This window comes from Mesoplodon bidens, assembly GCF_964165515.1.
Source record: "Mesoplodon bidens genome assembly, chromosome: 3".
Classification (NCBI taxonomy): Eukaryota; Metazoa; Chordata; class Mammalia; order Artiodactyla; family Ziphiidae; genus Mesoplodon; species Mesoplodon bidens.
This window is the reverse complement of record NC_138178.1, coordinates 20,374,635-20,392,089: the sequence shown is the minus strand read 5'-3', so window position 1 is coordinate 20,392,089 and position 17,455 is coordinate 20,374,635. Positions and strand designations below refer to the sequence as shown.

At 35.8% G+C, this 17,455-nt stretch overlaps 1 protein-coding gene across 3 annotated transcripts in view; it reads right to left on the bottom strand.

Annotated features, from left to right (window-relative positions):
• Positions 1 to 17,455, bottom strand: part of USP6NL (USP6 N-terminal like) — a 149,231-nt gene that overhangs the window by 103,055 nt on the left and 28,721 nt on the right. The window contains exon 1 of one of the 3 annotated variants that reach the window (XM_081229210.1): positions 7,618 to 7,705. The exons of the other annotated variants lie outside the window; for them this stretch is intronic. Within the exon in view, the coding sequence (XP_081085336.1) occupies positions 7,618 to 7,690 (73 nt within the window). The 5' untranslated portion in view covers positions 7,691 to 7,705. Of the gene's footprint in view, positions 1 to 7,617; positions 7,706 to 17,455 lie in introns of those variants that run through there. 3 annotated transcript variants of the gene reach the window in all.

Here is a 17,455-nt window from a genome sequence, read left to right as displayed (position 1 = left end):
GGCAACTTGCACAACATAAATGCAATATATGCAATACAGTACATGCAATCCAAAATGCAGCTATCCATAGATAATTATGGATTTGCCACTGATGTTGTTATATATTAAGCAACTAGTAGTAACAAATGGGAATTCTGTATGACCTTAGACCACAAGCACACACCATTCTATGGTAAGAGGTTTAGAGTTTTTACGCTTTTTTCCTCATACGGAGAAAATAACCTGTTTAAAGTGAAAAAATACCTAATTGTACCAAATGTCATTATATAGAAACATAAAAACTAAGTTTTGCTTTTTATAATACATGGTACTTTTTTTCCTCTTGAATGACTTTTTTTCCCTTTGTTACATTCATGTGATAAGCATTTGTGTATAATCAGGAAAAACACAGAAAGAAGCAACAAACAGCAGACCAAAGAATATGGGAGATAACCTAAAGAAATGAGTAAACCAAGATAAAATCAGCATCCTTTTAGAAAGCATCATCCAGAAAATCACCAAATTCGTCACCAAATGGTGCTTTACACGGCACCACCATGCTGCAGGGTAGTGACTACCATGGTGAGAACCACTGTCCAGACCCCTCCCCACTGAGACAAGTACAGCCCAGTAGCAGAGTCTTAAGAGATGGAGCACATTTCTGATGCTGACATGACAGATGGTAGAATGGGTTTTGAATCCCTTCACTTCAGAGATGACTTGAATGACTGTGTTTTGATATTAAAAGAAATACTGATTGCATTTCAAAAACAGAAGATTCTTTTACTCAACCTGAACATATCCTGAGCATTTACTAAATGCACGGATAATACTGCTACACGTTCTGGGAGAGCTTATATACCATTTGAAGAGATGAAACCACCACCATTAAATATTTTTAACAACAAAGGCAGTGATTAACTGAAAAATGGAACAAAGGGCTAGAATTGGATGGCAGTGAAAATGAGTTGGGAAGGGCAGGCTGGAATTCCCAAAATGCCTGACAAAGGAAACTGTGCTTCACCCTGAAAGCAGTGGGCACTCCCAATGAATTTTTAAGCCAGAGTGCATGACAGAGACATTACTCTAAATTGCGGCTAAATATAAAAACTCAAATACAAAAAATTATCCAGGCAGGTTGGTATATATAAATTTTTTCTCAAAAGGGCAATAAAACACACATAAAAGACAAAAAGATAATTACTACACATTAATACGTTATGAAGCGTAATAAATCTGAACACGATGAACATTTGTTTATTTAACAAACACATACTACGTGCCTGGTGCTGTTCTAAGCACTTTACAAATGTTGACTCACTTAATCCACATTAACAACCACAGGAGAACTTCTGTCCAAGTCTACATATGAGGAGACTGAGGCACAGGAAAATGAACTAACTTGCCCAAGGTCACATGACCATTCAGGAAACAAACCCAAGCAGTCTGGCTCTACAATCTATCCAGTGCTGTCTAACAGAACTTTCTGTGATGTGGCTGTTGAGCACTTAGGATGCGACTAGCATGACTGAGGTACTGAATGTCTTATTTTACTTAATTTTAATTATTTAAGTTTAAAGAACCACATATTAACGGCTAGTGTAGCACACTGGACAGAGTTCAGACTCTGCGCCTCATTACAGCAGAGCACTGTATTACTGACAAGCAGGAGAGGAAGGCTAGTCAGGGGGTCCACTGCATTCAATTTTTAAAGTTTAAACAATTCAAAGAAAACCTTTCCAATAATTTAGTTTCAAGCAACAAGGGATTGCAAAATTCACTCTTGACTTTTGAAATTCTTCACCAAAGTTAAGACAAAGATACACTGGCTCTATGAGCTAAATAAAATGGACCCATTTTTCTTTAAAATAGTATTTAAAACAAGGTTATTAAGATCTGTACATACAAGTATATTTCCCTGAAACAAAGTTTTGATAAAACTTTTCTCAATTAACTTTGCCCACAAGACACATACAACTTTGACGTCCAATATTACATAGCTAAATTTAAAGAATAAATTCACTGATTAAAGTTTTCCAAGTACAAATGAACCAACACTACAATAAATCTTAATAAACATCAGTATATTGAATCTGACCATTGTCCACAGAACCCTGTACACTGTCTCAGACATAAACACCTATAAACAAGCTATCAGCCATCTAAGTGATCAGCAGTGCAGCATCAACAAAAATAACAATAATAAAGGTAACAAAACCAACAAAAATATTAACGGCAGCTTACATTTAGCCCTTACTAGGGGCCAGCCACTGTGCAGGGTCCTTCCTATGCCTTATCTCAATCCTCACAACACTCCTGTGAAGTACATACTATTATTATCCCTACTTTTCAGATAAAGAATCTGTTGCACAGGGAGGTTAAATAACTTGCCAAAGGTCACACAGCTAGTAAGTAAGTGAGTAGCAAATCCAGGGCTGAGACCCAATCAGCCTGACTGGGTATCCATGTTCTCAATCAGGCTCCCCGTGCTGCAGTTACTCACAGAGCAGTAAATTGTGGGAAATCTCTAAAAGCTCTTCATAATTAAGCCAATTACACAACCCAATTTACTCTGTGTATGTGTTTGTTCAGAAAGAGTAGATGTAGGCAGGCAGGCAGGCATTATGAATTTGATATTTTAATCTAAGAGGCTACCACGGAAAAACAAAAATGGCTTTAAGAAAACCAGTAGAATATGAATGTCAGGGCTATATGAGGTCTTAGGGAACAACTCATCATATAATAGATGGAAAACCCTGTGACACAAAGACACTCACCGACCTGCCCAAAGTCGCACGGTGGTATGACCAGATGACAGGTTTTCTGGCTCCCAAATCATCAATGTCCTGCCCACCATATTACTGTAATGGCCACATGTCTGTTTTAACTTGGGATACAGGCTACTCCTCATTAAGACTGCCCAACCCCAGCACCGAACAAAGTACACTGTAATGGTGTTTGAGGTGCATTTAAAAGACACTTGTTTTTTTAAAACCACATTGGATACCATACTACTCAGGATTGCTTTGACCGCGAGTAATAAACCAAGAAGTCTAGCAATAAGTCAAACAACTAAATGCAGTACACTAGATGCTATGACTTCAGTTTCTCAAGCTTAAACAGTCAACATGAAGCAAAATATGGGTACAGTTTAAACATAAGCTGAAAGCCATTTTCTATCATACCATTACAAAGTATCTTAAAGGGGAATCACACATTTCTCTGTCCATTGTTAGGTTATTAGCTATAATATTTCACTTATCTAACGATCAGTTTATGACAATCTCAACTATCTAAAACACAGCTAAAAAACAGAATGGAAACAAAAATGTTCAGTAAGCCAAAACATTATTTCAATTAACATTTATTGGTCAATTTAATAAATATAATCATAAGGTACAGTAGAATTTTAAACGTGTACTAATAGAGGCAAAAGCAAAATACTAAGAGAATACAAAGAAAGGAATGATTAATTCTGACTTAAAAGGGCAAGAGGAGAAAAAGATCAGGGAATGCTTTTTGGTGGGGGTTGGCATTTGAGCCTTGGAGGCTGATCTGTAAGGACTATAGTCACTGGAGAAGGAAGGGAAGGACTTGCCGTCCTGATGGAGCAGCACATCTGGGAACCAGCAAGCATTCTGGTGTCGCTGGCATAGAGGGTGCATGGGGAGATCTAGTTAGTGATCATCACAGCTAGAAATATAGGTGAAGTCCCAATTCCAGGTTTTATGGCAAATTATTTCACAAAATGATCACAGACAGCAATGGAAGGATGGAATAGAGAGTTAAATGACCACATACCACTGACCAGTCTTCTCACCTTCTCCCATTATCACCTTAAGAATATTTCCAAACTTCCTCACATGTTTGGCACCTGAGCTCCCCTCCACTATTTATTTAGCTTGAGATGCTTACACACTCTCTTTTCCCCCCTAGCTTTTATGCATCCTTTGATACTTAGCTCAAATGAGGCCATCTGTCACTGCACCAAAGAGTTTAATCCCCTCATTCTCCTAATTACCAAATCAGGGCCAGTTCCCCCTTTGGGTTCCCACGACACCTCGTCTACTACAACACCTCTCATACTATTGTAATCATTGACTTTTGTCTCTTACCACCCCCATAGGAGTTCCTTGAGGATACATCTCTGTACCCTTTCATCTAAGATGCAATAAGTGTTCGATGCATGTGTATCAAATAAAATAAATGAGGAGGCTATTTTAATAATCTAGAAGAGAGGTGCTAAGGCATGAAAGTGGGAATGAAAAGGTTAGGACAGATGCCAAAGCTCATATGTTTTACTAACAGGACAGACTTTCAGGGCTTCATTCTAAATCTACTCTTATTTAAAAAATAATTTTGATAAACATGGTCATCAGGTTTTGTAACCTACAAAAAATTGTTTCAATAAAGAACCTGAATCATTAAGAAATGAATAATTTATATTTAGCATACTTCTATTTAGCCAGATAGAGAAACATGTCATATTTTCAAAACATTTTTGTCCAAATAAACACGAGGCCTTTAAAGGAGAAAACCAGGCTTCTTACTAATACAAAGTTACGATGATTACATTTGTGCCTTATGTACATCTGAATAGACGGTAGGGTTTTACCTCTGGTCTACTCAGTGAGGTGGTTCCTTCCCAATCTAGTCAAACTTGGCCCTGGAGATGCAGGCTAACCAGGTCATTCAAGACAAAAACTGTTACAGTTTATTTTTCCATTTAGCACAGAATCACTTATCCCATTCCTTTCCCTAGTCCACAGACTAAGTTGCTTTAACTCTGCACATGATGACCTCATGGCAAAACAAACAACTCACTATACTGCCCTGACTATACAAATACCTCTTAGACTAGACTGTATTAACAACCGTATATTCTTCCATTCATTCCTTCACTCAGTAAATAGCTGGGATCTACTATATCCCAGGTATGGGCAGAGATCATATCTTATTTTGTATCCCCAGTGGTTAGCAAAGTGTCTTCCAAATAGTGGACACCTGATAAAGGTGAACAAATGAGAAAATGATGAATGAACAAATGAATGAATACATATACATGCATATTTGACCCTCCATCCCATAACTTTTCCAAAGACCAGTTATCCTTTGCCTAGTCTTCCAAGGCTGTACTACAAAATATCTCTTCCTATCCACTTCAACTACTCACAAACATCAATCATTTCCAGCAGTTACCACAACATCAGCAGAATAGAGTGTGGATCCACAAGAATTATCCTTCAAATAGTGTTACTAGTTCTCTCCCTTTCTTATAGTGCTAACTGTTGCAAAATTCTAAGTTCTTTAAAGAGCATTAGCATGAACTCTTAGCACTGTATTTCACTAAGTTCTGGAAGGTTGGGATACTTGATTAATGTTTCCATTAAGTGACAAAGCAATGATTTGGCAAATATTTTGAAAATTTTAGAGAAAATATTCATGAATATTCCATAATTTCTCTCTTTCCCCAAAATAATTCTTAGCCATACCCTTGGATCTTACTTAAAATATATTAAGTTTGTTTACTATCTCATACTAAGGAAAACTGATGAAAACTTCTCAAACCATTTATCATAATTATTTCATCCTCAATTTTGATACTTCCCCTCACAAATCAATTTTTCCATACTAATACTAACGTGAATACAATACTTTGAAATGTTGCTCTCTCTGCAGCCATCCAAATTCATACTATATTTTAAATAATTGAGTTAAAAACTCTCTTCCTATGGGCCATTGTTTTATACTTGTCTGTAGGACTTTACCTTTCTCAAGCAGTTTATCAATGTTAAAAATTGGTAAAATATAACATTACTTTGCAAAAAGACAAAACTAATAGTAAATATGTTTGCTAAATGATTAGAAACACCATGAGAATGGGTTTGAAAAAAACAAGCTTCTAAGAAATATGTCTATGTATAAGCTGCCTCTGTTTTCCCTGGTCATGGAAAATTCTGTCTGAAATATAGGGGAAAAAAGTCTAAGAGCAAAAACCATTCTACTACGTTAGTTAGTATCTTTTAGTACTATTTTTCCTATATTCATATGGCATTTCCTGTCAATATGATTACATTATTTACGTGTGTATGTAAGCATTATGAAAGGCAAGAAGAATATTATTATTCTTTCCCCAGGTATATTCCAAGTAACTATGATTATGACTGAAAACATATAAACTAGAAGAAACATTCCAATAAAAAAAAAATTCTGACTGTCTGTAAAGGTCAAACTGTATGAATCTGACATTTTCAAACAGATTGGGATTAAATTAACTGATTTATATTCTCTTGAAATAGTAAAAGCGAAAAGCTTTTTTAAAAATGCCTAATTGTTAGAATCCTGCTAGTCAGAGATAGAAACAATCTTTTGTTTCAGAAGAAAGTGAAGTAGAAAACAGGAGGTAAATAATTGTAAAATATCCTAAATAAGACTAACACATTTTCAAAGGTAAATGACAATAGTTGCTTTGCTTTGTGAGATGCTTTTTTGTCCATTTAAATACCACGTTCTTCCATAAAATCAGAACAGACAAGAAGATTTCTAAGGTTTCTTACAGCTGTAATATTCCGTATACATGTTACAATATTATTTAATACCATTACCCTAAATCATTTTACATAGGACTTGAGGAATCTCACAAGCTTCACTTTAAACACAGATCATATCAAGTTTTTAAAAAAATCCAAAGTACTCTATATTTTATATCATCTGAGGTATGCTTACGCTAATCATACAAAGACAGAATGCTATATCTTTCATATGAAAAGGCTGGTATATAAATTTATCAACTGACTGATTTTAAACCCTAGATTAAATTAGTGAAATTGCCAGTATTATAAAATTAGCTGCTGGCCTACATTTCTTAAATTAATTCCTGTTATTTTGGAGATTTACTATTTCAAATGCTTAAAAAGAAAATATACAAGTATTTCTTCAAAGATGTATCTGCATTAGTTCGTTTTAAGATCTGTAAGTCAGGCATGCAATTAAAAAGATTTTGAACATGTATTCCAGCATATCCCAAACTGTCACAGGCTATAAATATAGGACTATTTTAAATACAAACAGTGCTGATTAAACATATATCATGGACAGAAAAAAGCAATTATTTACTGAAAAAGGTAATAAAATCTATCCTTCTCTCACTAAATTCATATTTATTACTATTATTTATCACTTATTCACATAAATAAGAACCATCTAATTCTTTTGCTCTGCTATAGGCAGGATCCTAGCTTGTTCTCTTCTGATTTCTGCCATGAACATTTATATTTTAAAGTTAAAAGAGAAGAGGATTAAATAGATTATTCTTCTACCTCCAAAATAAATAATGCGAGAGGATCCTTACAGCATGAAAAGTACTGCCGCAGCAGATATGTCGTAACCTCTCCTCACTCTTCGTACCTTGTAATAAAATGAAATGCTTCTAATTTGTGGTTTAAAAACAGTAATAATGAGGCATGTTCACAATTATGTCATTACCTGATCCTCCTCAGATACTGTAATATATCAGAAGAGCAAAAGCACACAGGATAACTCAAACTCCTTTTTTATAGCTGCTCTTTAGGTCGATATTCGTAAAAATCTCTAAGTGCCTTAAAGTGCTCTGATTGTTCATCCTGATGCTGTTCCTACCTTCCTTCACTCTGGCTGCTTTTTGCCTGGATGGTGTCACCAGCTCCTTTACAATCTGCAAGACTTGAATCATTGCTAGTTAACAAGCCAAAGGTTCCAGCTGCTTCCTCCAGGAATCCAACAGGTTTCATCACCGCGAGCTCACTGCATCTCTGCTTTCAGGAAGCTCAGGCACAAGCACAGTTCAACTCCAGAGAAGTACATGCTCTGCTTAGCTCTCCCTGAAGGCTCTGAAGCAGTTAATAAGAAACAACAAAAGGATGGGTTGCATCTTCTTGAAATGATGGATTCAAAGTGATTTTTGCATATGTGAAAACCACCGTCCTCAAAGTCCAAAATGTATGACTTTGCAGAGCATTAACAAGTTATAAACAAAGCAAAACAAAACATGAGTAATTGTCTGTTAAAGCACTAAGCACAGCGAAAACATTTTCTGACAAAAGTCACGACAGGAAAAATAAAGTGCTACGCTATAAATTCTCATATAGTAGATTGCAGATGCTGTGTGCAAGTTTTTAAAAACACACTCAGAAGCAGTCAACCAAAATACCCTGCACTGTCAAAGCCCTGATACTTTTTTCTAATTTCTCAAAAATCTCATATTTGAAATACAGAAAATAAAATGTGGATAAAAATACAACTTTATCTTGCTAACTCCAAGCTCCCAGATCTGCACAGAAGAAATGGTACCTCAAAAAATATCCTAAGGATTCACTGCCCTCCTCCTCACACATGCCCCTGAGGTTCTAGCCCCTGAAGAGAGGTCTCGGTCCTGCCGCACGCGGGAAATCCCCAGAAGGGCTGTAAGTGCATTGGTCTCACCATCAGAGGCGTGGGCCAGAGACTTTCAAATCAAGTATAACCATATGATTTTTAACAGTCAAGCTGCAACCATGCTCAATTAATATTTAATACTTTTGTCATGTGTTCTATTTAGCACATAGCAGCCCTTTTCAAAGTAAACCTACAGAGTTAATTAAAAGAGCAAAATGAGCTTCAGGTTCACATTGTCAAATGTTACATTTACTAAAGTGATTCTTCACCAGCAAATTGTTCCTCTTACTGTACTGCTGACCTTCCTAGTTTTCGTTCCTTCCCATTTACTGATATTCTTAATGTATCATAAAATAATAGATCCCAGAGCAAATCAAAGGCAGTTCCTCTGCCTCCACACAGTTAAAGACTTGCTTGTTATTTTACCATTTTTCAATTGGACAACTGAGGTACATGGTGAATCAACTATGGTTGGAAGTAAAACACAGGATCCAAAACCCAAAGGCTTCTGCCTTCTATGACACCAAGTCTCTTCTGTAAAAATGTACAGTTTTGAAATTCAGGGTAAAGTTGTCAGCTCTTCAAAGAAGAGGTGCTATAACATGCGCATATATATCTGCTCATAATGTATTCTCCATATGGGTGTTAACTGAAGACGTAAGTGCTACAAATCCATGATGGTGAGAAAATATTTGCAAATGGAAGACAAAACACAGCAATTATCCTAACTACCTATTATCTTGAAAGAGTTTGTTTGTACTTGCAAACCAAATCAAGAGTTCAGATGGGTCAAAGACCAAGTTTTAAACCTCAAATCAAAACTGTGTTTTTCAATGAATCCCTTTGAAGACCTGAAATAGACAAATCAACATTTAAGTCAAACCCTTCAAATCAAGTTCCCCTAATTCTTTCTAGCCCTTGCCCCATTTCCTAGGGCAGTTCTGAACATGAAACAGGTATTAAGTATCTACTGGCTTTATTTTCCAGTTCTTTGCATGTCCAGCTCCTGAGAAATTACTTCCACTTTTCCGGGAAAGAAATTATGTTTGTGAAAAGTACTTTCTGGTAGCTTTGCTTTCTCTCATAATTTTTCTCTTTCCATGCAAGGGAGGGGATATACAGGACACCATCCTCTCAGTCAACTCTATTTTCCATATCTGATCAGTGAAGAGAGGAATATCTGTATTCATGTTTCCATAAATTTCAAGTATCATAACTCCCTATTCTCACTGATATCAGTATTGGTTTTGAAAATGAAAATCATATAAGGATCAGTTTGAACACACTGGTTCACCACTGTTAGCCCTTAACTTCTGCTAACCTACCAATAGCTTTTTCTTGTTTCTCTCATTCGCTTCTCATGTTTTTATCACACATTACATCAGTAAAAATATCTGAGCATACATTCTAATATATGGAACTGAGCTGTACTCTAAAATGTCAAGATCACGAAATACAAAGACAGACTGAGGAACAGTTACAGACTAGAGGAGAGTAAAGAGTCGGGATAACTAAATGGAACACACAGTTCCGGATTAGGTACTGGACCAGAAAGGGATAAAGGAAAATATCTGACATTTTGAGACAACTGGCAAAATTTGAATACAATCGGTAGATCATCAATATTAATTTCCTGACTATGACCATTCCAAGGCAGTTATGTAACAGAATATCCTGGATGTTAGGAAATACACCCTGAAGTACTTTCGGGTAAATATCAATATATTAATTTAGTCTCTGATGGGTCAAAAATAATATTTATTAGAATGAGAAAGCAAATGTGGTAAAATGTTAACATTTGAGAAATCCAGGTAAAAGAAGATAAGAACTGTTTATGTTACTCTTGCAACATTTTCCTACGCCTGAAACTATTTCAAAATAAGTTAAATTCTGACTACATATCCCAATATATGCATTATTTTTTTGTTTAAAAAAGATATGTATGTGTTCATATTTATACATGTTTAAATCATACGAAACAATAATTTAAAATGATGAGGAGGTAAATAATATAAGAAGAATTACACATTTGTATATAGGCTGTGTTTCAGTGAACTCTGTGTATGTATGTACACATTTACCTAACTTGCACGTGCATTCTCATACTGGCTTCCTTCACCCCAGAGATCATTCTGAACCCTCCTGTAAGGCAAGTTTGGGCTTACTCTGGCATGGTTAGGCTTAAAGGAATTAATTTTGCCACTAAAACTGATCTGCTGGAGGAGATGCCTGAAGCAGTGGTCCTCCACTCCTATCCCTTTACACAATCTCCCTTCTCCCATTTTAGGAGAAAAAGGCCAACCCTCACCCATCTTACTATGGTGCAGAGCTCCAAAGGGTAAAAACATGGCAGGTGGGGGACACAGAAAATTCAGCAGCTCCTTTGATCAAGGCACAAGAAGTAACATCAGCCCATTCAACTGATTAAGATACATGAGTTTCTAATAAAGTATTTGTTTATAGTGAATATCAAAATTTATCACATGTTTGTTGTTTTGGACCAACTGCATTAGGATGAAACTCTGGGAGGAAAGTGGAATTAATGTATAATTTCAGAAAAAAAAGAAAGTATGTAAAATCTCTAGCTACTAAGGAATAGCCTGTTCCTTTTTATAGACGGATGACACTGGGTATCAAACCACTGTGATATTTAAACCCTACTGTATACACTTACAAGAGGGATGTAACAGTTTTCATCTACTTAATATTTTTCCTCATTGGGCCTCTGGCACAAAGAATTGGTTTAATCATAGTCCTTAGCTCTTATCATTGGTCCATGCATGGCCCAGTTTTACTTATCCACTTAATTATTTAATCATTTTCAATAATTTAATAAATGCCACAAAGCAACCACCCAGACAAAAACTAGGACGTTAACAGTAATCTACATTTAACCTATGGTGCCCCAAAACACGAACTCAGCTCCCTGCTTTCACCCCAAAGTAAGAATCATCCTGAATCCAGCAGTTATCATTCCATTGATTTCCTTTATGTCTATCTATATTTTATTAAACACACACACACACAATCCTTGTGTTCCTGTTTGGTTGTTCTGAACTTTATAAAAAGGGCATCATATATTTTTTTTTTTTTTTTTTTTGTGGTACGCGGGCCTCTCACTGTTGTGGCCTCTCCCGTTGCGGAGCACAGGCTCCGGATGCGTAGGCTCAGCGGCCATGGCTCACGGGCCCGGCCACTCTGTGGCATGTGGGATCTTCCCGGACCGGGACACGAACCCGTGTCCCCTGCATCGGCAGGCGGACTCTCAACCACTGCGCCACCAGGGAAGCCCAAGGGCATCATATTTTATGTTATGTTTGGGGAATTATATTTTTTCTTAAAAGTAATTCTATTACATTCTAGACCAGTGGTTCTCTATCTTCAATACATACTGAAATTACCTGGGAAATATTTTAAAGTATGATGCCTGGGTCCATCCACAGAGATTTTGGCTTCACTGTCCTAGGGTGCAGCTTTTAAAAGCCCCCCCAAATGATCCTAACATTCAGCCAAGGTTAAGAACCACTATTCTAGAAGAATGACACAGGAAAAGCTAACTATATGTGGATAAGTAAACATGAAAGGTACAAAACGTTAATGAATGCCCTATTGCCATTTATTTATACATACATGAGGGGAAAGAGAGAGATGGGTGTATGAAGGAAAGTATCAAAATGTTGCCAATGATTTTTCCTCTGAATGGTGGCATTACAAATATTTACTGTCTCCTTTTGCTATACTTTTCTACAGAGAACACATTATACTATCAGTACTTTTTTTTTTTAAAGGGCATTACATTTTGGTTTTTTAAAAATCTATATCACATCACCAAAAAAGATATATATAGAAAACAAATAAGTATACGAACAGAGGCTCAACATCCTGTGTCATTAGGGAATTTCAAACTAAGACAATCAGATACCACTGCACATCTCTCTGAATGGCTAAAATCAATACACTGACAACATCAAATGCTAGCAAGGATGTGCAGCAATAGGAACTCTCATCTATTGCTGACGGGAATGCAAAATGGTGCAGCCGCTTTGGAACACAATTTGCTGGTTTCTTACAAAACTAAATATACTAATATAATATACTAATATGATCTACCAATTGTGCTCCCTGGTATTTACCCAAATGAGTTGAAAACTTACGTCCACACAAAAACCTTTACAATTGCCAAAACTTGGAAGCAACCAAGACGTTCTTCAGTAGGGGAATTCTGGATAAACAAACTGTGCTACATCCAGGCAATGGAATATTATTCAGCAATAAAAGGAAATGAGCTATCAAACACAAAAATACATGGAGGAATCTTAAATGCATATTGCTAAGTGAAAGAAGTCAATCTGAAATAAGCTGCATAGTAGATAATTCCAACCACATGACATTCTGGAAAAGGCAAAACTATGGAGACAATAAAATGATCAATAGTTGTCAGGAATTTGGGAAGAAGGAGAGAAGAATGAATATGTGGATTTTTAGGGCAGTGAAAACTACTCTGTATGGTATCGTAATGACAGATACATGTCATTATACATTTGGCAAAACTCATATAACATATGACTCAATGAGTGAACCCTAATGTAAACTATGGACTTTAGTTAGCAATAATGCTTCAATATTGGCTCATCAATCGCAGTAAATGTACCGCACTGGTGTAAGATGTTAATAACAGGGGTATGAGGGAACTCTTGGTACTTTCCCCTCAATTTTTCTGTAAACCTAAAACTGTTCTGAATATAATAGTCTTTATAAAAAATTACAAAGGAAATCTATATTTTTTTAAAAAGAGACGTATATTTTCTTTTTTTATTTTTATTTTTTTTTTTTTATTTATTTATGGCTGTGTTGGGTCTTCGTTTCTGTGCGAGGGCTTTCTCTAATTGCGGCAAGCGGGGGCCACTCCTCATCGCGGTGCGCGGGCCTCTCACTATCGCGGCCTCTCTTGTTGCGGAGCATAGGCTCCAGACGTGCAGGCTCAGTAACTGTGGCTCACGGAGCCAGCTGCTCCGTGGCATGTGGGATCTTCCCAGACCAGGGCTCGAACCCGTGTGTTCTGCATCAGCGGGCGGACTCTCAACCACTGCGCCACCAGGGAAGCCCCGGAAATCTATATTTAATATATACTTAATCTACATCCCACTCTTCAGACTTTAATACAAAGATAAATCCAAAGAGTACAGAGTTTAACGAGAGAGAGCGTGCTTAAAACAAAAATCCTAATTGCCTACATACATGAGAGATCCATGTGGCCTGGAGGACAAGGAATATTATTATAATTGCCCTTGCAATGGGCTGCCTGCAAACAGTTGTGAGCTACTTCTTTTTTTAACAGAAAAATTCTTACTTCAATCTTGTTTCCTACATTTGTATTTTTGTTATACATAGCCACCCCCAAAACCACTAACTTTTGGCTAATCCCCAAAACCGCTGATTTACTTTTCCTTCCCATCACTTCCAAATCCAGCATTCCCAGAGCAGACACAAGGGAGAAAACGGGTGAGAGAACAAGAAAGACACGACAAAGAGAGAAATGCAGCAGGCTGGAAATACAGCACTCTCTACTCCTATTTGGATATTTCAATTTGTGCCATTTTCCTTTCTCTAAAGGAGAATACAAGGCAAAAATCAACTTCTTTCAGATGAAAAGGGATCAAGAACAGGAACTGTATGACAAATGATATAAAGAAAAAACAGCTCAGCAGAGGAAAGAAATCTTTTCCCACCATTCCTCGCTCACCAAAAAAAAGAAAAAAAAGAAAAGAACAGGAAGAGAGAAAGAACAAGATTGGATTTGATCTCATTTGTATTCTTTCCCTCATTCATTTAATAAAACCATGAACAAGTTCACTGGAGCATCTTTCTTGGCTCTAAGTGAAAAGAAGTACAAGAGAATCCATATATTCTAAAGCAGAATTATATTACTATCCATAAAATTAGTGCTATAGATACTTCAAACCAACTCCTTAGAATCTTAAAGAACTGCAAATTAATTTAACAAGGTTTCTGCTTGCTTCTTTTTTTCAATTTACATCTTTAATAGTTTTTCTCTTTACAAAAAGAATGCATGTTCACTGTAGAAAAAATATATATCCAAAAATAAGCCAAAAGAAAATAAAAATCTCTCTTAGGCCCATTATACAGAGATAAGCACTACCAACAACCTTTTAGACTTTTCATGTACTTTTTGCTTGCTGATTTTACAAAAATGAGATAACAGTATGCATACTCTTTTGGAACTGATATGTTTTCACACTTCTGAATATTTCATCATCTCTTTCATAAAATAAACACGGACCAGGATATTTGCACTGTGCTCTGTCCACAAAATTTTTTGATCAAATGAATAACAACCCAGCATCTTTTCATTCTTGGCAATGATTTAGATTTTTTTCTACCCCATTTTCAGAAAACTTCTTTGGTTTTCCTGGAAATATATTTCAGAATTAAACTACTGTCATTCTTTTTTCAGAACATGTAGATAAATGAGAAGAAAAAATGTGAGAGGCCACACTTCTTGTGACAAAAATAATCTGTAAATATTCAAGATGTCAGTCGGCCTGCAGATAGAAAAACACTATTGAATATTAAGCTATAAACCACTTCCAACTGGTTTCCTCTTGGGTTAATAAACCAGTTAATACACTTCACTTCTTTGTCATTCTACTTTAATTGTAAGGCTGAAATATAATCACTTTGTTCTAGAATTTTGAAAATCAATCTCTACAAACTCATCAATAGAAAATACAACATATATTGTTTATAAAAAATAAAAGTTTTACATTTTTTCTATACCTAAAAATCTATACTGTTTTCTGCCCAAATAGTGCTCCTAATAATTCACACTGGGCATTTAAAAATTAACATTATCAAAAGCTCATCAACTATCTTCACAGATTTTCATAGAAAAAAAGGAAAACAAAACAAAGAAGATATGAAGGTAAATGTCCTGAAATTGTAGGATGTGGTAAGAGCCACAGAATAGGTGTTTATGGATGTTGATATTATCCTTCTTTTACATAATCTCCAAGTATATTAGATACAGTAACTGTTTATGAACAAAGTATCTGTATTAATGTAATTAAGTTAGCAATTCTTTCAAAACCAGTTTTTAAAAATATTTTACCAAAGGGCAATTCATTTTACTTATAAAAAGCAACCAAGAAACTGCTCAACTGTGTAGCTCAGTGGAAACTGTCATAAATATGTACAAAATATGCTTTACAAGCAAGGGAAATACAAACATGTTATCCCAATACATCTTCACAAATTCTTAATGTACTGATTGTACACCGTAAGTGCATGTTAAAGGCAATAAAATCTTGTTCATCCATACAAAATATATTACGCATCTAGTATGTATGTACAATACCTAGCAGGTACCTAGTAGATACAATGCCAGTTGCTGGTTATTACAGGGGTCTGATCAACCTCCTTGCATTCTTCCAAGAGAAACTGGCACTAAACACATAATTACACAATTCATTACTGAATTACAACTGAGATGACTACTGCAAGTAAGCACTGGATGACTGGAGCATGTGCCCTTAAGTGGAAAAACTGTGTGAATTAAAGGCCATACATAGTACATTATAACTGAACATATTCCAATTTCTGAATTACCACATTTTTAATTTTTAAAGTAAGCTTTCCTTTGTGCAGAAATGACCTCTCTTTTGACTTTCCCAAGCTACATGCAGATGAATGCACAGATATGGAAGGAAAAGAGACTTTCTAGTCATAATAAGGAAATTTAAATATGACTTTATTTTCAAAATCAAGAATTCAAAGAAAACACAGTATCCAGGCAACCTGACCTACTCCAGATTCTAACAAAGCTATGAAATAACATAATTAGTTTTAAAAAATTCATTACCATTAAAAAGCACACATTAAAAATCATTTAAGTATATGTTTATCTCTTAAAATAAATCATAACTCAATTTGGAATAAATCATAATTCATTATAACATCACATTTAAGATCAAATAGTTCTATGTAGGGAGATATATATATACACACACATAACGTACAAACATAAAGACATAGGGATTTCTATAGAGTTCATAAAAGTCCTTGTGTACATAAACACAGCAGTCTCTTCAACATTCAGAAAGATCTTTCCAGCGTTTCCTCAATATAAAATCTGTAATCACCATAACACATTAACCACAACAGGGAAGGAAGACCATTAAGAGAGTCCTTGACAGAACAATACATTGAGCAAAACTGATCCATGGTACCTATCATTCTCTGCTCTTCCTCCCTTTCTGAAACCTTTTTCCACCTCTGCCTTTTCTGTATACTGCGCATTCTCTCTCCTCTGACCATCACAAAATTACCCATGTTCCAATAAACATAAAAACTATATTGTTTCATAATACATTTTTGGAGAGACAAAAAAGCATCATCCAAGGTTAAAAATCCGTGATTTTTCAATAAGCATTTTGGAAGAAAAGACTATTTTAGAAGGATATGATGCAACAGAAAATGTAAACAGTGAGCACATGAAAAAAGATATCCTAACAATGCTATACCTCCTGAACACCCATTAGGATGGCTGCTATCCAGAAATAGAAAATAACAAGTGTTGACAAGGATGTGGAGAAATTGGAACTCTAGTACAATGCAAAATGGTGTGGCCACTGTGAAAAGCACTATGGCAGTTCCTCAAAAAATTAAACACAGAATTGCCATATGATCCAGCAGTTCCATTTCTGAGTATATACTCAAAAGAACAGAAAGCAGGATCTCAAAGAGATATCTGTACACCTAGGTTCATAGCAGCATTATTCACAATAGCCTAAAGGTGGACACAAACCAAGTGTCCATCAACAGATGAATGAATAAACAAAATGTAATCCATATAGTAGAATATCATTCAGCCTTAAAAGGTAAGGAAATTCTCATATATGCTACAACATGTCTGAACTTTGAGGACATTATGCTAAATGAAATAAGCCAGTCACAAAAAGACAAATACTATATGCTCCCCCTTACATGAGGTACCCAGAGTAGTCATATTCCAGAGACAGAAAGTAGAATGGTGGTTGCCAAAGGA